Source organism: Equus caballus, chromosome 3 (assembly GCF_041296265.1).
Source record: "Equus caballus isolate H_3958 breed thoroughbred chromosome 3, TB-T2T, whole genome shotgun sequence".
NCBI lineage: Eukaryota > Metazoa > Chordata > Mammalia > Perissodactyla > Equidae > Equus > Equus caballus.
In genome coordinates, this window is record NC_091686.1 from 1,545,083 (window position 1) to 1,569,548 (window position 24,466).

Sequence of the window (24,466 nt, forward strand, 5' to 3'; positions counted from 1 at the left end):
CGTCTCTCCTCTCCTCCTCTTTTTCTCTGTTTTTGCTGGAGTATTTCAAGGAAATCCCAGACACATCATTTCATCCATAAATGCTTCAGAATGTGTCTCTTCCCACATAGGGCTTTTGGGAAAAAAAACCCATAGTAACCATAATAACAATATATATTAATAACTACTAATTGTTATTAATAAGAAGTAATAGTTACATATTGATAACATGGTGACAATGATTCCTTAACGGCATTTAATATCCAGCCTGTATTCAAATTTCTTTAATTATTTTTAAAATATATTTTTACAGTTAGTTTACCCTAAATCAAGATCCAAACAAGGTCCATACATCACGTTAAAGGACAAATCTGATAGGCCTCTGGCGTCCTTTTAATCTGTAACAGTTTCCCCTCCTCTGCATTTTCTGCCATTTACTTCTTGAAGAAACTGAGTTATTTATCCTGTAGAATTTACCACATTCTGGATTTGACTGACTGTGTCCCTGTGGTGTCATCTAACATAATCTTCTATCCTCTGTATTTCCTAGTAGACTGCTAGTTAGACCTAGAGGCTGAATGAAATTCAGAATTCGTGTCGGTTTGCAAGAATATTCAACAGGTGCTGTGGTGTCCTTCCTTGTGCATCACATCTCAAGACGCACAATGCCTGGTCCCACTTTTCGTAACGCTAAGGTGGATCAGCAGGTTAAGGCCTGTCAGCCTGACTCATTCATTGCCATATTCCCCATCATTGACAACCATTGCCTAGATCCACTCCCATTAGGGCTGGCAAAATGGTAATTTTTCTAATTCTATCACTCCTTCCGTATTTAGTAGCTTGAGTTTTTCTATAAAAAATAAGTTTCTCTCATCAACTGTTTTGTTATCCTGAAATACAGTTAGCTAAGGAAGTAGGCTAGGACTTTGAATAATGTCACTCTTCCTTTTTATACACAAATTACAATTTATAACACCCAGAACACTGGCCTTCATAAAGCACTCTCATTTGTTTCAAAGTCCCCAAAAGGTGCCCAGTGCTGGATCATGCAGCTGAGAGCATGTCCTTATTTTGACATTCCAAGCTAATGATGCCTAGGATGATTGTGTTACACCAGCAAGACAGGAACACCAAAAACACTTCTTTTGGAAAAAAATTTGATATATGATATTTCAGAAAAGTATCAAAGAAGTCATGAAAAAATTAAAATTTTTCTGGCTTTCTTATACTTTTTTATTAGAATTATATTTGAGGCAGGAGCAGGTGACAGCAACAATAGTCTCTGTGGTGCTTGGGGCTTCCAGAGTCTAATGCGGCCTTTGGATGCTGTCCACATATCCACAGCCCAGTCTCCCAGCAGCAGGCCCCATGTTGGCATCTGCTCTTTGACTTCCTGGCTCCTGCTGCCACACGTCTGGTCCCACTGTCTGGAAAGCAGTTACCACTGCCCTTGATGAGAACACTAAGGACAATGCCAAGGGACTCCAGGTGCTCCCTGAAGCTTCTACTCCTTACAGAGCAAGAGTATGGTGGACAGAATGGCCTCCCTTGTTGGGTCACCCTTTGTCCCCAGGGCCCAACAGCAGCACAGCCTACGCATGTTCTTAAACAGCTCTATCAGCTTCTGGGTCCCATCCTCTGCCCAGAATCTCACCAAGTCTCTAACGGCAAGCAGTTGTAGCCCTTTCTACCCTTTACTCCTCCAGACATGGACACTTGTGCCCAGTCTAAAACCAGAAGGGAACAATCAACAAGAGAATCTTTCTGTCGTATTTTCTGTCACCTGCAATCAAAACTCCAGGCTTCTTCTTCCTTCCTGGGTTACAAAACAGCTGGCCCATCCAGCGCCTATCAGTATGGCCCAGATAACTGGGGGTCTCGGCCCCAGCTCAGCAAAGCACAAATGTCCCCATGATACCTGTACGTGTCAGAGGCCAAACCGTGGGGCCACCTCTCCTCTTTCCAGTCCTACTGCCACACATGACACAATCCACAGAGACAACAAGCTCCAGACTTGGCTCTCCTTTGACTAAACAAATCCAAGTTTCCATACCTGCCCACAGCTGTCCTATCAATTTCTGGCCATGATTACCAGACTCAGATTGAAAAGACTTGGTTTCAAATTTTACCTCCTCCACTCATTAGCTACGTGACTCAGGAAACAACATTTCACTTCTCCTGTCCTTGGTTTCTTCATTTGTAAAATGAGGAAATAATATCTGCCCTGTTGATTTCATAACCCTATTGTGATGGTCATAGGAGATAATGGATGGGGAAATGCTCTGTAAGTGTAGAATAAGAAAAAATGTGAGGAATTATGAGGGAAATGATGATGAAGATAACGGTGGGCATGACGGTGATGCTGCTGCTGTGGTGACAGTGGGGGTGACAGTGATGGTTGGCAGTTTGTCAGCAAATCCTTACAGAAGCCAAAGCAGCCGTTCTGAAGGATTAGGGACAATGCATCCCAGAATTCTGCCTGTTAAATGGTGAACATACAGAAAGAAACCCCTTTAAAGGTGTGAATGCATGGATAATTATTTTTTCAAATAAACATCTGAAAATGGAGTGACTGCAGAGGTGTTGGTAGACAGACATGGTGAGTTATAGAATGGAAAAGGGAGCATGGGTGACCCGGGAGAGTGGAAGTAGGTCAGGAGAGCTTGTTCTCATAATGGTTAGGAAGAGCCAACCCAACTAACAGTTAACTGGTTGCCTATCATGCATTGGGCATTTTTCCAAGTGCTTTAAACTATATGTATCACCTTTGCGATTCTCGCAACAATCGTATGAAGGACCATGAGATAAATTTTATGATCCCCTATTTTATACATAAGGACACAAGGCCCTGAAAGGGTAAGTAACTTTTCTGACATCGTAGCTGGTAAGAGGTGAGCTCTGACCAACATTTGGCATTATCCAAGAGGTGTTCCCTGGAAACTTTATTTTACTGAACAAATCTGAGAAGCAATGGGTCAAAGGTTAAACAGTTTCTGTTTTCTCAGTGCCTTCAACACACTACTTTAGTGTGTAAATCTTTGCGACTGGCTCTCGTTCGCGCCACTTCACAGACTCCCCGACCACTGAGCGCTCTTCTCAGGGAGGCGCTCACGAGTCACCACTTCCTGGAAAACATTTGGGAAAGGCCACTCCATACCTGGTGCCTATGGATTAGCCAGAGGTAGGAACATTTCAAGTCACTTACCATTGTTTTCCCCATTTGATTCTCATATTGCCTTGTGGGGTAGGTGTCACAAGAAATGTAACCAAACAACTAGTTAGTGGTGGCTCAAAGATTAAGTGACTGGACCACTAACCCAAAATTTAATGATCAGTGACACAGATAAATACCTGATCCAGAAGAAAAAGCAAAAGGGACTAGAAGCAGTAATTTCTAACTTTCTTGGAGGAGGTCCTGGGCCCTAATGCAAATCTGATAAAAGAGGTGAATTCTTGCTCTAGAAAAAGATCTCCAGCCCATATGTATGAAATATGTAAACCATTTCAGGAGATTCATGAACCCCAGGTTAAGAAGCTTCAGACTAGAGTGAGGTGTCTTGCTACAAAGGAAGAAACGATATTCTCTAGTTGTTAGAGGACAGACCCCACCTGCTAGTGTTAAGCATCTCGGGTCACCATCCCCCTGAGACATGGTCTCTAACCAATCCCGTGGCTTGCTCAATGTGACTTTACCTTTTGGCATTTTTGGCTGAGGCATCATGTACTGACAGCTGGGGGATGGTGTTCTCATCTAAGCGTTTCTGTAAACCTCGGATCATGAGTGGGGTCAACCATGACAACAAGAGGTAGGAGAACAGGCCAGCATCATCCATGGGCTGCGGGGCAGGAAACCTAGGAGAGAAGTCCCAGGCAGCGTGGTCACCCCTGTGACACAGGCTCTCGAGACGAAAAATAAGTCAAGCACAAGATTTTGAAGGGATGAATTATAACAATGTAAGAGCCACAGTGCAGTCGTCAGGGTGTACAGAGAAGTATTTTTTTTCATGACTCTATTATTTGTGATAGTTAAAAACCAGAAACAACAAAAACACTCATCAATAGGAGAATGCTTTGCAAAGAAAGAAAAAAACCACAGTAAATCCATATTGTGGAAAACAAAGCAGAAGTGTCTAAAATTCGAGCTGATCTATTTGCAGAACGTGGAAAAAGCTCTAACAAGATTAAGCAAGGAAAAAATCATTTGCAGATTAAGAAATTCAGTGTATTTTTATTTACATGAAAAGGAAGAAATAAGGGAAGGCAGACAAAATGATATATATGCAATATATATCAAATTGTTATATCAAGTTATGTAACAATTTATATCAAATTGTTAACAGTGGTTGACTTTGAAGAAGGAATTAGAATTGGCAAAGGAACAGGAAAAGACATTCTCATTGGTTTAATTTTTCTATGTTTTGCTTATGTAACTTTCACCAAAAAATAAAAATGAAATAAAAAGTAAATAAGAATGATCAGGTCATATCTCTGGGAATGATTCACAAATGCAGAAATAATGATTGCATTCGTGTTGGAACTGTGCACTCCGGGCAGGGCTGGCCACGCCTCTGCCAGGTGTGTTGGAGAGAGAAGAGACTGAAGGGAGGGTGGGACACTGCGGCAGGTACGTGGGGCCATCTGCACTCACAGAGGAGGGGGCGAGAGTCTATGAGCTGGTGCCAGGATTCCAAAGGCCCAGCAGAGACATGCATTTCTGAGATGAGGTTGCCCAGGTGAACTAAGGTACCAAGGTACTCTGATCCTGGTGGAGATGAGATCAATTCAGTGGGAACCATCTAGCTAGTATTGCTAAGAGCTCAGACATAAAAACAGGACAACAACTACAGTTTGTTGATAGACCACAGGGCATTTAGCCATCAGGGCTTCCCACTTCTCCTAGAAGGAAGACCATCATCCTTAATGCGGCCCATGGGGGCGTGCATGATCCCCCAGCATCTGCCTCCCTCTGCGGTTCAACTCGTGCCAGACCCATCACTGCACGTGACTATCCAGTGACACTGGCCTCCTTCTTAGTTCCTGGACACATCACGCTGTGTTCCTTCCATCCCAAGGCCAGGCATTTGCACATGCTCTTCCCTCTGCCCAGATCATTCTTCCCATTCTCTTTCCTAGTAAAATCTTGTTCGTCCTCTGGGTCTGAGCTAAAGCACAAGCTGTCACTGTTCCACTGTCCCTCTGCACCCCCATGGTTCTCCACAGCACCATCCTCAAACAGCTTGCAGTCACATGTGTATTTATGAGTTTACTTGACTGTTGTCTTTCTCCCCCATGTGAGGTCCACGGTGGACAAGGATCTCGTCTGTCTTGCTCACTGCTATTCCCCCACGCTCTAGCATAGTGCCTGGCACATGTAAGGGCTCAGTGAATCCTTGTTGAATGAATGAATGAATGAACGAAGGGCTGGCTGTGCCTCCCTGGTGTGCCTCAGGCTGCTCTGCAGGTGTTGGGCTGTGGTGGGCGACATGAGTGTGTCGGCATGGTTATGTAACTTTAGGAGGGGTCTGGGTGTGAAGGTCTGAGGGTCACTGCCCTGGGGGGTAGAGCCCCTCGTCCTCCCCCTCAAGACTCACTTTGGTTTGGGACGGAAGGGAATCATGTTTCTCCAGGCAGCAGAGTACTTCCCCCAAGGGAGGCCCTCCGCCTTCTCCGGTGCTGCAGGATTCCCTGCCTGTTGGGTCCAGGGGCCACCTTCCAGAGTGTAAGGTTTCTTGGGAAAGAAAAAGCAAGAACACATCAGTTTCAGACCTCATAAATGCTGCCTGAGGGAGTGTTGGGCTGGCCACCCAAGGCAGACAGATCTTTCCACATCCAGCTTCCTAAAGCCAGAGTCAGACAGAGACAGGCAAACACTGTATGATCTCACTTGCATGTGGAATCTGAAAAAAGAGAGTTCATACATAAGAGAACAGAGACTGGTTGCCAGAGGAGAGGGGGTGGCGGCTTGGTGAAATGGGTGAAGTGGATCAAATGTACCAAACTTCCAATTATAAAATGTCATGGGATGTAATGTACAGAATGGTGACTATAGCTAATAATACTGTATTGTATATTTGAGAGTTGCTAAGAGAGTAGATCTTAAAATTTCTCACCACAAGAAAAAAAATTTGTAACTATGTGAGGTGATGGATGCTAACTAGACTTATTCTGGGGATCCTTTCATAATATATACAAATACTGAATTATTATTTTGTACACTTGAAACTAATATAATGTTATATGTCAATTACATCTCAATAAAAATAAGTAAATAAAAGAAAAGCTGCAGGGCAGGGAGTGAGCACTGAGCCAAGAGTCAGGACAACTGGGTCTCAGCCCTGGTCCTGCCCCTCATTTGCCGGGTGACAGTGGGCAGGTCACTCTACCTCCCTGGGTTTTTACCTATTAATAAACACTGTAGACAAGAATAAAGGGTGCTATAGTTAGTCACCCACAGAATGTGAGACCCAGTCACCCTCTGAGGTAAACCTACCACAAAGAAGTCAAGAAGCAAAAAAATTAAATCCCAAAACATTCCATGTTATGCTTTTGATAAGATGGGAAAAAACTAAAACAAAAAGATATATCACTTCTAGGACTTCACGTAGAATAAATACTATCTTAAAAGCATAGCAAGGGATCACTGGGAAAAGATTTGAGATGATGGTTACTTCAGGGGGTGAGGGTTAGAGAACGAGATGGAGGAAGACCAATGGCTGGATGTGATTGTTAAGGTCCGAGCTCGTGAATTGATGGGTTTACAGTTGCTGATTATATTATTAAAAGTAAATACATAGAAAAATAGTTAATAGACGAGACAGAGAGAGAGGGATAGAAAGATAGAGGCACGAACCATGAAGGTGTATCATGACAAAGGATTATGATCCATCTAATTGTAGAAACCTGAGGACCATTAAAAAAATCAAGGTGAAATAATTATAGGACAAAACCATTGATCTAATTTACGACCATTGTGAAGACCCTGTCAACTCAGTTTCCTAGTGTTGTGATGAAAAGGAGATCTACTTACGTAGCTAAGTCCTGAAGCCATGTCATCACCTACATCCAAGCCGAGATTTATGAGGCCACCGGAAGAGCTGGGGACCCAGTATATCCTCCTCCTGGTCATTTTCAGTTGTCCTGCCAATTCTTTGTTTCCAAGAATCAGAGAATCTGAAAAGGCAGCAGGTAGGAGCAGCTTAGATCCAGCCCTGAGCAGCCAGGAGAGGGGGATATCACCCTGCAGGAAGCGTGCCAGGGCCGTGCAGAGGGTTGGGCCATTGTCACAGGCCTGCTTTTCCCTCCGGCTGGAATGGGCTTGGCTCCCTCTTTTTAAACACCTGCTCCAGCCTCAGCCCAATATCACTGAGGGAGACCTTCTCTAACCACCCACTCCCAGCCCCAAAACCTTGGGTTAGGTCAATCTCCTTTGATATCTCCAAGGCCTGCTCATAAACCACGCTTCTTCCCTTACCCCAGTTTGTAATTGCGTGTTTCTGTGAATCATTATTTGTTTAGAGTTCAGTTCCTGCACTAAACAAAGATCCTCATGAGGACAGGGCCATGTCTGCTTTGCTTACTACTGAATCCTTGGGGCCTGGGACAGTGCTGGGAAGACAGCAGGTGCTCAGTAAATAAACGATGGATGGATGGATAAATGAGTGAAAGAAATGCGATTTTGCCATTCTCCGGCTCTTGGTTTTCACACATTCAGGGGAGGAGACCTGGGCACACTTTAGGAACCTTAAATAACCAAGGCATTTTAAAAAATGTTAATATACTTTTCATTTTCGCCTTTCTGAGTACGTGACTCACTCCCAGAACGTCCATGTGCCTTGGGAAGGTTGGGGTGGAGGGGAGGGATGGTCATTAGGAATATTTTGAAAAAGAAAGAAAGTATACGTCAGGGCCAGTGTCATGGGGTATGACCAACACCACACAGGGGCCCATACCCAGAAGGGCCCCAGGCTTCCTTGAATGCTCTGCTGTCAACATCTTGAAATTCTTAATAATTTTGAACAAGGAGCCCCACAAACGAGTCCTGCGGTTTAGATACAGCTTTTGACATTCAAATATAGGATTGTACTTCAAGTAAAAAGATTTGCAGGCTAGCCTATTGTCTTGGGAGAAGATTCTCTAAATTCCTTTATCCCACTCCCTCCATTCATCTTTCTTTTTGCAAATCACAACAAAATCTGGTAGACCCAGGTTCTGGAGTTCTCCTACACAGCGTACGAGATAGACCCCCAGCCATGGCACCAGGCCATGAGGTATACTTGCCATGCAATGGCAGAAATGGACCTTTCAGCAATGATGGAAAAGAAAAAAAGAGAGAGAAGGAGGTGTATTAGATAAAAGAGGATGTCGCATACTTCTTGTTTAAGACTCTGGGAAAAGGCCAGTTTTCTGGCTGCCACAATCCAGCCTAGGACACAGACACATTAAAGTAAAATCGGCATGAGTCAATAGAAGGAGACCTGGCAGTAGGAACACGGTGTACTGCTGTCCAGTTTATTCACTACACAAACGTTCCCAGGGTAGGGAATGGAACACGGGGGAGGGAGCTAGAGACAGCGAGTTCTAGATTGCAAGTCATGCACCCTGGCAAGGAGCCGTATCAGCCGTGCTGATAGATGTTTGTATCTGGAACTAACCTAGGGCTGCAATGGCTGAATGAATGCAGTTCTGACATGAACGCTGCTTGACATTTTACTTTATGTTAACAAGTAAGAGGAAAATGAAACATCAAAGATGAGTGATGGTTGAATCTTCACTCATTTGCCAATGACCCTGAGTAACTTTGCTGAACTTTTTTCAAGTACTGAAAGAAAGTTTCCTCCTTTCTTGGTCTTCTTCACAATGTCATGGCTACAGGGAGCACACGCTTGATTTAATCTGCAACAGTAACATTTCTTGCATTTATTTCTCAAGCCTAGATAATCAACAAAATAATAAAACAAGTAAGACATTATTGATAGTATTTCCACCAGTCAGATACAATAGATATAAATAACCTAAAAAAAAATCAATAGCAAAATGTAGTAAAATAATTAGGAGGTGATAAATTTTGAGTTTGACTTTTGTCTTTGATAAAATGTATTTAGTCATAAGTTTATATAATTTAGACTTAATAATGTTTGTCTTTAACAACTAGGCTCTCAAAATTCCAGAAAATTTGACAGTTGGTTCTCATGAATAAGTATGAACAGGCTCTACTCTTGCATCCCTCTGGAAAAAGTGGCCGCTTTTTCTAAATCCTCCTCCCATCAGGGACATCTTTTTCCAGTTCACTCCAAGTGCTCCTCGGGCTAGTGCTGCTGCCCCTGGGGGTAGCTTTCCCGGTTCCCCTGTGGTGCAGATGGGAACAAGAAGTAGCCAAAATTCTAGGGGAGGGCCTTGCCAGAGGGGGCCTTGGGACTACCTGGGCTGCAAATCAGTGAGAAGCAGGGGAGGGTCTTAGAGGAGAGTATGGTGCCAGCAGAGGCCCAGCAACCCTGGGAATACCACCAGGCAATGAGCAAGGCACAAAGCATCTCTTGAAGGCCTACACCAGATCCTCCAATGACAGCAGAGCCGGCAGTGACCAGGTAGATAAATGACATCACTTGGGAAGCAGAGGAGTAGAGGACACTGTTCCCAGGACCCTGACTCTTCCTCAGCCAGGCGACAACTCTGAGACTGAGCATTACTTAAAGGAACTATTTAAATGACTGGATTAAACAAGGTCTTAAAATCGTAAGCCTAAACATTTATTTTCTCCTCAGTTACCAGCAAGCAGGGGCTCATGGGGAAGACCAGATTCTTAGAGGTCAAATAAGGAAATGAGATTTTCCTCTCATCTTTCAGCTATAGTATCATGTGCCAATCTGGTTTTTCTATACAGACCTGCAAACAGATGCAATGAGGGTTTCAAAGGTGTGACTCTTTTCTATACGGAATTTGTCCAGGAAACCGGTGACAGGGAAAAGTAAACCAAATGAAAATTAAGGAAATGCAAATGTGTATAAGGGGGTATGTTTGCAGAACACGAATTGCTCATCTCAACATAGCTGGAGGTCACATTAGCTTGGGCCACTTTCCTGTTCTACGAGGCCCACCTCCACCTCCTTGACTGGCCCGGGAATTCCCTCCAGAACTTCCTTTGGCAGTCCTTGAAAAGTTCCCTGGCCTCCCAGCTCCCCCTCAGGAAGAAGCTGGAGCTGAAGTTTATTCACACAAATTAGTGGCAGGACCATCAGTGCAGTCAGGGGCAGACAGGACATGGCTGGGAATAAAACAGAGAAAACAGATGCTTCCTGCCCTGTGTTCTCCCCATCCAGGGGCAAAAGTCATGATTATAAACCTGGTTTAGACATGGGCTACCTGCATATGAAGAAACAGCCTGTGAACAGGAGGGGACCGCTGGAGCAAGGTAACCCGTGGCAAGGGCTTTCTGGAACAGCTGTTTATCTCCTCATTTTTCCTATCACTTACCCAGTAGGGTCTAGGGTTGAAGGCCAGAAGGTGCACCAGAGGGTAAGGAAGGTGCCCAGTACAAGGGGACAGAAGCCCCGAAAACGTTTAGAGGATTCGACTTTCCTCCCCATACCTCTCCCTTCCAGGCCATTCGTTCCCTGTGCTAGTTAACTTTGCTTGCTCTTGGGTTTATTTCCTTCTGCTCGTTCCAATAGCTTCTGGAGGCCAGCACCGGCCATCTTGTTGACTGCTGAATCCCTGCCTCCCAGTGCTTGGTCTTCTCTTCTCTTCCAGAAACTGGAGAGCTCCTCCCCACCTTGATCTTTGCACTAGTCCTGATATCTTGCCAAGAACCTCCTCCCAGCTCCCTGCAGAGCCGGTCCCTTCTTGTTCTTCGGTCCAAGTTCAAACTCCACCTCTGTGGAGGAACCTTCTCAGACCCCCTAGCTAATGTTGTACTCCTCTCCCCACCACCTTCTCCATATTTTCCTATTATATTTTCTTTACATATCACTTTCTGAAACTGCCACTTAGTTATTTGTTGGCTTATTTATTTTCTGCTACGTCACTGGAATGTAAGCTCTTTAAAACCAGGGACCTTGTCTGTCTTATTCACCGGTGTATCCATGAATCTAGAATAGTGCCCAGCACATAGTAGATACTTAATAAATTTTTGATGTATAAATGAGGGAAGTAGATGCAGAGCCTGTCAAAGAAGGAGCCAGGAGGGCCAAATGATCGCTGAAGATTCCACACTGAGACTCCTGACGCTTTTCCAAGTGGGCTGACATATCCCACCACAGAGATATACCAAGAGGATCGAAAGGACGTGTTCATCAAGCAAGCAACTTAACTGTGGGCCCATTCCCATACCACATCTTCCATAGGGCACTGTGAATTTATATTTTCAAAAAACAAATCCAGCCCTTCTTATGTGAGTAGAATACTTATGTTGTCTGTTGTTGTTAGGTGTCTGTGTGTGTATGTTAAAAGCATTAAACATAAGTGTTTAAAAAATATACTGGAAAGTTTATAAGACGGTTTTTGAAGTTCCTTGTTAAAATAGCCTCAGAAAATGGAGCTCATCCCTCCTTGGCCTTGGAGAGGTCCTGATGCAAAGGTAAGCTCCTCTGGAGCTGTGCCTTGCATATTTTATCTCTGGATCACCCCCAGAGTCTACCACAGGGTAGTGTACACAGTATACACCCAGAGAAGTGATCAGAGCTTGCTGATTGTATCCGGGATATTCAGCTATCAGCTGAACTCCTCTCTAGGCCCCAGAGGCTCTGGTCCCAACCTAGGAGATATCCTTGACAACTGTTTTTCCTTCACTCGATATGTCCAATCCAGCAGCCTATTCTGTTGAAGCTACATTCAAACATAGCTTGACTCCTCTGCTTCTAGTCTAAATTATCATCACCTCTTGCCTGGGCATCCTCACCACCTCCTAACTGGCTGCCCTGCTTCTGACCTTAAACCCTCACATTCCATTCTCTACCAGTTGCTGAAATGATCTTCTGAAAACATAAGCCAGAAAACTTATTCCACAACTTGAAATCACCAATGGCTTGCATCAGGCCCAGAATAAGACCCCAGCTCCTTACCAGGGCCTCGTACCCTCTCTAACCTGACCCTGCCTACTTCTCTTCCTCCTCAGTGCCACTGGGCCCAAGCTCAGCAAATTCCAGGAACAGGTTCCTCAAACATCCTAAATTCATTCAAGCCACAAAGTCTTTGCAATTGTTGCTTCTTCTGCCTGGAATACTGTCCCCTCCGCCCCACCCCTGATCTTTGCATTGCTGCCTCCTCATAGTGCAGGGCTCAGTTCAGTGGTCATCTCTTCAGCAAGGCCACCTCTGACCATCTAAAGAACTGATCACTATCCAAAATTATTTTCCTTCCTCATTGTTTGTTTTGTGCACTAGAATGTCAGCTCCATGAAAGCAGGAACCTTGTCTGTCTTGTTCACTGACGCATCCCCAGCACCTAAAGTAAGATTCAGTACCTAGTAGGTATTCAAAAAGTATTTGTCTAGTGAATAAATGAAAGAAGGTGCAGTCATGTCAGAGAAAGAGCTTTGGGTGAACGTTTCCAAGTCCCTGTCCCTCCACTGCAGCAGCTAGGACACCCGCCTTCTCCATTCCCTTATCTGCTGCACACACACAAACACGGCTCCATCTGTCCTGTATCAGACTCAGCCATCTCCGAGACTGTCCCCTGGCCCGGAGACGGTGAGGGTAGGATGCTGCCTTGTGTAATGCTCTCTACCCCTCCACAGCTAGCCCAAGACCTTGCACCTAGCAGTCCTTCAATGCATGCTTGTTGACTTGAATGGATTTTCAGTTCCCTCCTGGATTCTGAGAGCGTTGCTGGACTTCACATTTGGGAAAAATTTTCCCTCTGCCAGCTACAGCCAAACCCAAGTCAAATTCCAATGTGACAGGACCCCCAATGGCCAAATGCGAAACTTCAGGCAGCAAAATACATGATATTATTGGGTTACAATCCACAAAAAAAAAATGTCCATGAATCCATACTAACATAAAAAAATTGAATAAGTAAATAAATGAGAGAGATGGGACAGCTTCTTCTTACAGAATTCCAAATTAATTAATGTAGAATTAGCTCCCCACAAAATACTTATTACTTATATAGACGGAAGTAGTAATTTACAGTGGAGAAATCTGGCACCTACCACCTTCACCAAGTACTCAAGGTCAAAATGGCCATCACTAAGTCATTCAGCTATCACGTGTCACTAAGAAGGCCACACCATCTCTGCGGTCTTCCTGCCAAAAATGTATAGGTTAAGCTTGAGAAAACATCACATGAACCCAAACTGAGGGACATTCTACAAAATAATGGACCAGTATTCCTTGAAATACCAAGGTTAGAAAAAAACAAAACAATTATTGAGGGGCCAGCCCTGTGGCCCAGTGGTTAAGTTTGTGCGCTCCGCTTCGGGGGCCCAGGGTTTCACCGGTTCGGATACCGGGCGAGATCATGGCACCGCTCATCAGGCCATGCTGAGGTGGCGTCCCACATGCCACAACCAGAAGGACCCACAACTGAAAATGTACAACTGTGTACTGGGGGGCTTTGGGGAGAAAAAAAAGAAGATTGGCAACAGTTGTTAGCTCAGGTGCTAATCTTTAAACAAACAAAAACTATTACTGAGAAGACAGCACAACTATATGTAAAGTGGGATCCCGGACCAGAAAAAACGACATTAATGAGAAAACTGGCATCTAGGTGTGCTCTATAGACTAGACAACAGTGTTAATTTCCTGGTTGTTACAATTATAAGTGATTATGTAAGACGATGGGCAGCTGAGAAGGCTATTATACTTTTGCAACATTTTTGAAAATCTAACATCGATTCGAATGAAAAGTTAAAAGCATTTCAGGTGGATATAATTCAAATATGATCATCCTTGTGAACACAAAGTAGGGGACTGCTCTGTGAGTGAACCTCAGGAGAAAGCAGAGGAGCAGGCCTGGAGAAGGGAAGGTCCCAGCGGGCAGCAGAGCGCCTCTTTTCGCATATGTACGACAGCGTCTTCCCAGGCAGCTCCGGGAGGGGCGGCGCGAAGCGGCGGCGCGTGAGCCCGGGGTCGGCCCGTAGCGCGGGGCCGGAAGCGGCGGCGCGTGAGCCCGGGGTCGGCCCGTAGCGCGGGGCCGGAAGCGGCGGCGCGTGAGCCCGGAAGCGGCGGCCCGTAGCGCGGGGCCGGAAGCGGCGGCGCGTGAGGCCGGGGTCGGCCCGTAGCGCGGGGCCGGAAGCGGCGGCGCGTGAGCCCGGAAGCGGCGGCGCGCCGGCAGCTGGGATCTTGGTTGCGGCCGCCGCAGCGGTGTGGCCCCGGCTCCCGCGGCTGCCGCCATGTCGTCGGTGAGCCCCATCCAGATCCCCAGCCGCCTCCCGCTGCTGCTCACTCACGAGGGCGTGCTGCTGCCCGGCTCCACCATGCGCACCAGCGTGGACTCGGCCCGCAACCTGCAGCTGGTGCGGAGCCGCCTGCTCCAGGGCACGTCGCTGCAGAGCACCATCCTGGGCGTCATCCCCAACACGCCCGACCCGGCCAGCGACGCGCAGGACCTGCCGCCGCTGCACAGGTGGGCCGCGGCCCCTGCCGGCCGGGCCTGGCTGCCGCGCCTGCCTCTGCGGCCCCGGGGAGCGGGGCGCGGTTTCTCTGAAGTGCCCTCGCCGCCCCGGCCTCCGCACCCCAGGCCGGCGCCCTCCGCACCGGCCCTCCTGCTCGCGTCCCTTGCCCTCCTGCCTGCGCCGCCTTTCCTGCGCTCGCTGAGACCCGAGCTGCCCGCGCGTTCCTCTTCCCCGTTCCGTCGCGTCCCGCCATCGCTGCGTTAACTTCGGGCGCCTTTCTGCGCGCCCCTTGCGCGCCCTTCTCTTCCCCTCGGTCCTGCTGTTTCCTTCTAGAGGGCTTTCCTGCCCACATGTTCCCTTGTCTCCCTCCCTGTCGCTGCTCCTTCTGTCCTATTTAGCGTGTCTTAGGCCCCAAGCTCACACTAGGTTGCACAACACCGTGGCCCTAGTTGTGTGACTTTGGGTGACAGACTTCACCCTTGCCTGTTTTCTTTCTTCATCGTAATTTGGACGCTGACAGCATCCGTCGCTTAGGTGTGTTACAGGATTAAATGAACTAGTGTGTGTAATCGGCTTGGCGCCCGCTCTATCCGTAGTAGTGCTGTCCAGTACTGCAGCCGCGAGCCACATGTGCTAGAGAGCTCTTGAAATGTGGCTCGTCCAGGTCGAGAGACTGGAGTGACCACTTTTGTCCCGGTTTGTCGGAAACTGTCCTGGTTTGGGCAGAGTCCCATGTCCCAGGAAACCTCTCAGTCCCAGACAAACAGGGTGGTCACCCTAAATGTGCTATAGGAGTACAGTACCGATTGGATTTTGGCAGGTTAGTGTGAAGAATGTTTTGTTGATGAATACATTTTGTATAGAGCACATTTTGTACGAAGTATAGAATACATTTTGTATAGAGTAAATGCTGGAATGGAATATTTTGGCTCTTTGGGTTTAAATAAAATATTAGCGTTTCCTCTGTTTCTTTTCACTTTATGCTGCGGCTACTAGAATTAGGTATGTGGCTCACGTATTTCTGTTGGACGATGCTAGTATATAGTCGGCTCTCAACAAATGCTGTTATTATCTCCACACGCACCTCCCAAGCCCCTGCCTCCTGTCCTTAACTCCTGAGAGGTTTTCAGTTTAGAGCCCCTCATTCACCTACAGTTATCCTTTTATAAAGGTAGGGCTTCCTCACTCTGAATGGATTTCGGGAAGATTAGGAATGCCTAATTTTTATCTAAAATTTTGTGATTATGTACATTGTTTTAAGGAGACTCTCTAGCTTTCCTCAAGTTCTCAAATGAAATTGAGACCTCTCCCCTCCCTCCTAAAACAAAATAAAGTAAAAAGACCCCTAACAGTCCATTACTGGTCTGCATAGTAAAAGCCTTGCTTTTCTCAAGCTTGGAAAACATTGAGGCTCCCATCTGATTTGCTTTGCTGATGGCTTGGGTGGAATTGGATGCTTTCCAAGTTTGAGGACACTCTGGCGAATTGTGTTGGATTCTGATTTCCCTTCATATGACCCCTCTCCTTAAGCCTCTGTTTATTTTTCCCATAATTTTTTGCTTTCTGTGCCCAGGCACTTAGTTGCCTCTTGAGGCAAGAGTGCTCATGATAGATTTTTTTGTTTTGTTTCTATTGTGCATATGTATGGTGCTTCCCCAGGGGTACACTGTGAACTTCAAAAATAGATTTAGTTGTATTTTTGAGTAGTCATTTGATGTGTTTTGTTGGTGTTACTCTGGCCAGATTTTGGAGGATTTTTAATTTCTTTTATGTAAATCCCTCCAAAACAACAATAAATACATTCTGCTGCATGGAAATAATCACTAATATTCAGATGATGTGTAATCTGATCCTTGATGTTCATATTGCTGCCTTTCTTTTACTTGAATAGCACTGTTAACATTTAATCATGTAAGGTTGGAAATGTACACTGAAAATTCTTCATAGAATTCCAGCATTGTAAGGACCCTCCAGATCATCTACTTGTCCTAGAAATACTGTTTGCTGCTTGAAAAGTCTATATAGAAAGGTTGTATTGCATTCCTTCGTATTAGGTTCCAATGTCCTTTTTCTCTAATATGACGTTTAAACACTCTTTACCTTAAAAAGTAAAAAGGAAAGCTTTACTAATACAAATACTGAGTTATCCATAATGTTATTCTCTTTCAATTCAGATATCTGTCCTTACCCGGTTGGTTACCTGCTTTCCGGATGGTAGTAGTGCCCTAGAGGGAAGGCCAGGCCTCTGCTCCTGTCTCCTTTAGACCATCCGGGTGAAGATGGCTTCATCTTCAAGGAGCAGCAGAAATGCTTTGCCACACAAAGTAGCAGGGCCAGATGTTGACTTACCTGAACCACCTCGTTTCCCGTTTTGCACAGCACAGTCCTTTTCTGCATGTTAGTGTTCGGGTGTGTTGCCTGACACAGGAACCTTTTTATAGGAGGAGCTTTGGATTGTCCCTGCAGGACGGAACTTGGCTCCCATGCCACCTCAGGACACCCTGCCTAACTGCACTGTATTTCTGGTGGCTCCTGGGTGACCCATTGTTTTCTTAGTGAAATGGGGAACCATTTAGTGCTTCCTGAACACCGTCCTTTCATGCGTTTCAAGATGGTCATCCAGTCTTCCTCCAACCTGTGCTTTGGGGTACATGGCCTCAATTTCTCATAGTTCTGGTTTCTCAGTGCCTCTTCTTGGCTTTTTCTTCATCTCTGAGACCTCAAATTAGTTTCATTGGCATTTGTCTAACAAGAAATGAATGCTTTATATATAGCAGATACACAGTTTCGTAATTTGGATCAACCCCTTGTCCATGCATTACTCCTGTTTGTGCTGTTAGTCTTCCCAGGGCTTCAAAAATGTTACCTGATAGTACTAAGATTTTCAAATTTAATCTTATCACGTGCCCAATGGGTAACTCTACTTAGATTTTCCTAAATCTGCATTTACTCTTTTTAAGGAAGATCTGTCTATAACTGGCCTTTCTTAGATTCAGAAATGAAGTTTTAAGAAAGGAGTGAAAATCAATCCTGTAGCACCCATGCCTCACCTATTGTGGAACTTGGGGCTGTCCTAACAGTCCTTCCTTCTTTCTCAATCATTATTAATCATAAACTTTGCCAAAAATCATCAAATAGTCAAGAAGATAAGTAGAGTGACACCAAGAAGAAACTCAAAAGACGTTTTGGTGGTTCTTCCCCAGCAATGTCTAGCTTTTGTTTCCAGAGCTTCATTAAGTGTCATTAGGATGTAAACATTGGATATTAAATAATAGGTGTGCTTTCCAGGATCTCAGCTATTTAGAAGCTATAGTAATAAGTGTTTGTTTTTCTACTTCTTGTAGGTACAAATTCATATTTTCTGTTGTGGTGAGAAAAGAGTGAATTTTGTCATAAAACCTAGTTCAGGTCCCCTATGGCTATTTACTATCCTTGTAACCATGGCTAACTAACCTGTTTACCCTTCTTGAAGGGTTACTCATTTATGCTCATTCTGTTACTCATTTATAATAAGGAGACAGAGCTGCCTTGCTCACAGGGGTGAAGGGCAGCGTAGAATGAAATAATACTTAGGAAAGCCTTTTGTAAACTGCAAAGCAATAACCCTATATGTTAGTGGTGTTATTCCCCAAGTTGGTTGTTTTAAATGTAGATTTCACAATTGGAGCCTGGGAGGAGGAGTGGGGGACCCCACATTCTTTCAATATGGGCAGAATGAATTAGCGTCATTACAAAAAGGACTTGGAAGATGGAGGGTTACAAGAAAAGTGGAGAGCTTTAAAGTAAAAATATATAGCAAATGCTTGGCGTTTAGACTAGAGATTACATATTTACATAATATTCTCTCAGAAAACTGCTATTTGCAGTGGTGCTGCTGTAGATTTTCCCATTGTTCTCAAATACTTCTGGAACTCTTAGACCATCTAAGACAGTTTCCAAATTACACAAATGGTACACATTGTAGTCAGACTCTGGATTAAAATAATATTTTACAGCTCCAAAAGTAGATCTCAGTTAGGAGTTTCAAAAATTCTTTGAACTGTAAAATATCACAGTTACTACAGTGTAGATTTTCAGAGCTACTACCAAAAAGGAAAGAACACCACTCATTTGCATGAATAAATTTGGACCTGTTGCAAAATCAAAATGTTTGCTTTTGGTCATGCCTAGTAAGACACATATTAATAGAAGTAGAATGTTTAGAAAGGTGACTAACTTGATATTAAAGCCTGTTATGTATCAACGTTAGAGGGAGAGTATTAGATTGATTGAATATTTTGCTTACTTAAATACCTGTTTTTATATGTAAAACCTAGAGCCCAAAATACAATAGAAATTGTCTAAAATAACGTTAAACATGGTCCTTTTTCACAGAGCTTTTCACCCAAAATGTGTTTCACCCGGTACTCTTGTTTCTGGCCTTCTATTGTTTCACAAATTGTGGGGTTTTCTTTTAGAAAGGGTACATTCTAGTCAACTAGGAGTGGTTTAAAGTAAGAACTAATTGGCATATTTAAAACCTTTATTTTTCTAATTAGGATTGTCATAGTATTAATCTCTTCTCAGTTTGGAACATCTTCCTTTCAGTTAACAAAAGTATTTTATTTGCTTTGTAAAAAAACCTCATTTTTAGTCTCATCTTTGATCAGTTACGTAGCCCGAGTCATTAAATTTGTCTCCTAACCTGGTGGTTTGGATTTGTCTCATCTCTGTCTCTGGTTTCTCCTTGCTTTCTGGTTTGTAAACTCCTTCGGGCAGGGATCCGGTTTCTTGTCTGTTGGTGTTTCTTGTAGACACAGCTGTGAATTCTTTCTGCATTGTATAAGCTTAGGCAGTGGATTATAGTCTTAGTTGGTCTCTGATCAATTTAGGTATTGCTGACTCTTTCAGGCCATCAGAGTTGGTTTTCAGGAAACGGGAGGTAGAACCTACTACTCTTAATGACTGAAGAAAAGTACCCAAAACACAAATAACTCAAAAGAGTAGATAATTGCCAAGTGGCTTCAAGTTTTTAAAGTATCTGATGGTTTTTCTCCCCACCCAATTATCTTCCTAATTTTTTGGTTTCAGTTGTGGTTTAAATCCATTTTTACCCCCTGTACACGTGATAGAACTAGAAAGGTGGGGAGGAGAGATGGACATAGCTCGGAATAAACTGAGTGGTAGAGGGCAGCCGAAGGCTACACGTAGTCTGCAGAATGAGTAGTTTATAAGCAAGTAATCAAGAATCAACTGCATATAGAAGTAAACAAATTCGCTAAAACGTTCACCTGCTGTATTTGTATGTCACCCAGGACGTTGGAGATGGGCAAGTGCAGTACTGTACTATTACTGTTCCCAGGCTGTTGAGAGCCATAGGCATTTTAATTCTAGTTTCTGCTCTGAAATTACAGCCCTTCCTCTGGCTGAGGGGAGAACATGTTTACTTTGGGATCTGGAAGTGTCCTCTGAATGTCGATCTTTCTGTTTGGTATAACTTTGGCTTAGTTTGGATGAGACTTCCTTAGTGTGAATGAAATTTATATGTGACTTGGTCAGAACTGTATGTTCTGATAAGGAGCCAAGGCTCAAATAAAGCATGACTTGCCCAGCTCCTATCAGCTGAGGTGATTACGGCTTAGAAGAGAGCGAGCTTTAACTTCTGGAGGTGCAGGTCTTTCTCCTCAGTCCATGCCAATGTGTGGCCTCGAATATTTAGCCCCACACTTAGAACTTCAGTATTCAAGGGCATCTGTGCTAATTCCCGGAATGGACGGCAGTTTGTGATAAGGTGGATGTGTAGAAGTTTTATAGATTGTGTCGAGATCCCCTCTTGATGTTAGTAGCAGAACTGGTAGTGGAACAGAGATGTCTTAGGTTGGGTTACATCATGCTGTTTATATTTAAATGTTTAAAATGCCAATATTTGTTCTGCTGTAAGATTGCCTCATTCCTAGTTGGCAGAATTAATTTAAGCTTTCTAATTGTCGACTACTTTTACGTTTTTATGCTTAAATAATCCAAATGTTTAGGAATTTCTGCCTAATTCTTAAAGGTGGTGCTGATTAGAATGAGATGGCCTGCTTTGCCCCACAGCTGATGGTAGTGACTTGATAGACCATGTACTGGGGGCTAAATTAGAGAAATAATTCATTTACAGTTTAGATGTTCTTTGTTTTTAAATGAATTTCTCAGAAATGGCAACACGTTTTTGAGGCAGGTTTCTTTGCTAGCGTATTGAACGTTTGTAACACTCATGTTTTGTGTGTGTTTCAGGATTGGGACGGCTGCCCTGGCAGTTCAGGTTGTGGGCAGTAACTGGCCTAAGCCCCACTATACTCTGCTGATTACAGGCCTGTGCCGGTTCCAGATTGTACAGGTCTTAAAAGAGAAGCCGTATCCTGTCGCTGAAGTGGAGCAGTTGGACCGGCTTGAAGAATTTCCCAACACCTGTAAGACTAGGGAGGAGCTGGGAGAACTCTCAGAGCAGTTTTACAAATATGCAGTACAAGTGAGTCGCTTTTATTTCTTCCTTAAAACCCCATTTTCTTTGCTTCCTTTGCTGCCCTAAGATATGATGGATTTGTTGATTGGTGAAATTTTAGGGTAGTGTATGTTTAAATGACTTAGTAATATGTTCTAATATATTAATTTCAGTGTGCTTTTCCCTAAGATTGTACCTAAATCATTCTAAGACATTAGCCAACACTTTCTAAAATTTTTCCAAAGAGTGTTTCTACACCTTTCATTGTAACTTCTGGTGTCTCCAAACCATATAATTATTAAACTTAAGTAATGTTAAAAGTTAAAATACTGCACAGAAGCTATTTGTCACTAGAATATCTAGGCACCAAATTATGTAAGTTATGTTGGTTCAGAAGTCAAGGTCACACTGTGACTGGCAGTAAGCAAGGAAGGTCAAGCCCATGGTAGACTGATTTCAAGTTTGGTTGAAGCCTTGGTCAACTGGAGTGAGGGGAGGGAAGCACACGTTGGGCATGCGTTAAATATTTGACTGCTTAATTCTGGGTTTGACTTTTTTGTTAACTCTAGATTGAACAGAAAGCGCCTCTCCTTACTGACGGTTTCAAACCTTATTGAAATACGTTATAAAACATAGTCTTCTATTTTCTATTGCTGTAGTCTAGAACTAGATCTGTGAGGATCAGGCAGTGTCTAAAGGTCTTCTTTTTTTTTAATTTAATTTTTATTGAGTTAATGATAGATTACAATCTGGTGAAATTTCAGTTGTACATTATTGTCTGTCAGTCGTGTTGTAGGTGCACCCCTTGACCCTTTGTGCCCACCCCTCAGCCCACCTTTCCCCTGGTAGCCACTAATCTGTTCTCTGTCTACATTTTTAAATTCCTCATATAAGTGGAGTCATACAGAGATCATCCTTCTCTATCTGGCTTATTTCACTTAACATAATTCCCTCAAGGTCCACCCATGCTGTTGCAAATGGGACAATTTTGTTATTTTTTTATGGCTGGGTAGTATTCCATTGTATATATATACCACATCTTCTTTATCCAATCATCTGTTGATGGGCACTTAGGTTGCTTCCATGTCTTGGCTATTATAAATAATGCTGCAATGAACATAGGGGTGCATGGGACTTTTGGAATTGCTGACTTCAAGCTCTTTGGATAGATACCCAGTAGTGGGATGGCTGCATCGTATGGTATTTCTATTTTTAATTTTTTGAGGAATCTCCATACTGTTTTCCATAGTGGCTGCACCAGTTTGCATTCCCACCAGCAGTGTCTGAGGGTTCCTTTTTCTCCACAACCTCTCCAACATTTGTTACTATTTGTTTTAGTTATTTTTGTCATTCTAATGGGTGTAAGGTGATATCTTAGTGTAGTTTTGATTTGCATTTCCCTGATGCACAGTGATGATGAACATCTTTTCATGTGCCTGTTGGCCGTCTGTATATCTTCTTTGGAGAAATGTCTGTTCATGTCTGCTGCCCATTTTTTTATCAGGTTGTTTGATTTTTTTGTTGTTGAGTTGTGTGAGTTCTTTATATATTATGGCTATTAAGCCTTTGTCGGATGTATGACTTGCAAATATTTTTTCTCAGTGGGTTATTTTTTTGTTTCAATCCTGTTTTCCTTTGCCTTGAAGAAGCTCTTTAGTCTGATGAAGTCCCATTTGTTTATTCTTTCTATTGTCTCCCTTGTCTGAGAAGACATGGTGTCCAAAAAGGTCCTTTTAATACTGATGTCAAAGAGTGTACTGCCTACGTTTTCTTCCAGAAGCCTTATGGTTTCAGGTCTCAGCTTTAGGTCTTTGATCCATTTTGAGTTTATTTTGGTGAATGGTGAAAAAGAATGGTCAATTTTCATTCTTTTCCATGTGGCTTTCCAGTTTTCCCAGCACCATTTGTTAAAAGACTTTCTTTTCTCCATTGTATGCCCTTACCTCCTTGTCGAAGATTAGCTGTCCATAGATGTGTGGTTTTATTTCTGGGCTTTCCGTTCTGTTCCATTGATCTGTGCACCTGTTTTTATACCAGTACCATGCTGTTTTGATTACTGTAGCTTTGTAGTATGTTTTGAAGTCAGGGATCGTGATGCCTGCAGCTTTGTTCTTTTTTCTCAGGATTGCTGTAGCAGTTTGGGGTCTTTTGTTGCCCCATATGAATTTTAGGATTCCTTGTTCTATTTCTGTAAAGAATGTCATTGGGATTCTGATTGGGATGGCATTGAATCTGTAGATTGCTTTAGGTAGAATGGACATTTTTACTATGTTTATTCTTCCAATCCATCTACATGGAATGTCTTTCCATCTCTTTATGTCGTCATCTATTTCTTTCAGAAAAGCCTTGTAATTTTCGTTGTATAGGTCTTTCACTTCCTTAGGTAAATTCACCCCAAGGTATTTTATTCTTTTGGTTGCAATTGTGAATGGTATTGTGTTCTTGAGTTCTTTTTCTGTTAGTTCGTCATTAGAGTATAGAAATGCTACTGATTTATGCAAATTGATTTTGTACCCTGCAACTTTGCTGTAGTTGTTGATTACTTCTAAAAGTTTTCCAATGAATTCTTTGGGGTTTTCTATATATAAGATCATGTCATCTGCAAACAGCGAGAATTTCACTTCTTCCCCCCATTTGGATTCCTTTTATTCCTTTTTCTTGCCTGATTGCTCTGGCCAGGACCTCCAGTACTATGTTAAATAAGAGTGGTGATAGAGGGCATCCTTGTCTCGTTCCTGTTCTCAGGGGGATGACGCTCAGTTTTTGCCCATTGAGTGTGCTGTTGGCTGTGGGTTTGTCATATATGGCCTTTATTATGTTGAGGTAGTTTCCTTCTATCCCCATTTTGTTCAGAGTTTTTATCATAAATGGCTGTTGGATCTTGTCAAATTCTTTCTCTGCATCTATTGAGATGATCATGTGGTTTTTATTCCTCAGTTTGTTGATGTGGTGTATCACCTTGATTGATTTGCGGATGTTGAACCATCCCTGTGTCCCTGGTATGAATCCCACTTGGTCATGATGTATGATCCTTTTGATGAATTGCTGAATTTGGGTTGCCAAAATTTTGTTGAGAATTTTTGCATCTATGTTCATCAGCGATATTGGCCTGTAGTTCTCCTTTTTCGTGCTGTCCTTGTCAGGGTTTGGTATCAGCGTGATGTTGGCCTCATAGAATGTGTTAGGAAGTGTTCCATCCTCCCTAATTTTTTGGAATAGCTTGAAAAGGATAGGTATTAAATCCTCTCTGAAAGTTTGGTAGAATTCCCCAGGAAAGCCATCTGGTCCTGGGGTTTTATTCTTTGGGATGCTTTTGATTGCTATTTCAGTCTCTTTCCTTGTGATTGGTCTGTTCAAAGTGACTGCTTCTTTTTGACTAAGCTTTGGGAGATCATAGGAGTCCAAGAATTTATCCATTTCCTCTAGGTTATCCATTTTGTTGGCATAGAGTTTTTCATAGTATTCTCTTATAA

The 24,466-nt window shown here is 43.5% G+C and overlaps 2 protein-coding genes across 12 annotated transcripts in view; one reads left to right on the forward strand and one right to left on the reverse strand.

Moving 5' to 3' along the window:
* ABCC11 (ATP binding cassette subfamily C member 11) overlaps positions 1-16,974 on the reverse strand; it is a 72,757-nt gene extending 55,783 nt beyond the window's left edge. For 3 of the 8 annotated variants that reach the window (XM_070262925.1, XM_070262921.1, XM_070262919.1), the window contains exons 1-4: positions 16,880-16,974; positions 7,007-7,149; positions 5,571-5,707; positions 3,673-3,831 (exon numbers count right to left, since the gene is read on the reverse strand). In XM_070262925.1, coding sequence (XP_070119026.1) covers positions 3,673-3,831; positions 5,571-5,707; positions 7,007-7,105 — 395 coding nt within the window. In that variant the 5' untranslated portion in view covers positions 7,106-7,149; positions 16,880-16,974. Of the gene's footprint in view, positions 1-3,672; positions 3,832-5,570; positions 5,708-7,006; positions 7,150-8,630; positions 8,766-13,903; positions 14,012-16,879 lie in introns of those variants that run through there. The other 5 variants (XM_070262920.1, XM_023636918.2, XM_070262922.1 and 2 more) reach the window with 5 other exon arrangements.
* The window catches only part of LONP2 (lon peptidase 2, peroxisomal), a 135,697-nt gene continuing 125,312 nt past the window's right edge, over positions 14,082-24,466 (forward strand). For 3 of the 4 annotated variants that reach the window (XM_070262929.1, XM_070262930.1, XM_023636920.2), the window contains exons 1-2: positions 14,112-14,541; positions 20,786-21,020. In XM_070262929.1, the coding sequence (XP_070119030.1) occupies positions 14,309-14,541; positions 20,786-21,020 (468 nt within the window). In that variant the 5' untranslated portion in view covers positions 14,112-14,308. Of the gene's footprint in view, positions 14,542-20,785; positions 21,021-24,466 lie in introns of all 4 variants that reach the window. The other variant, XM_023636919.2, reaches the window with a different exon arrangement.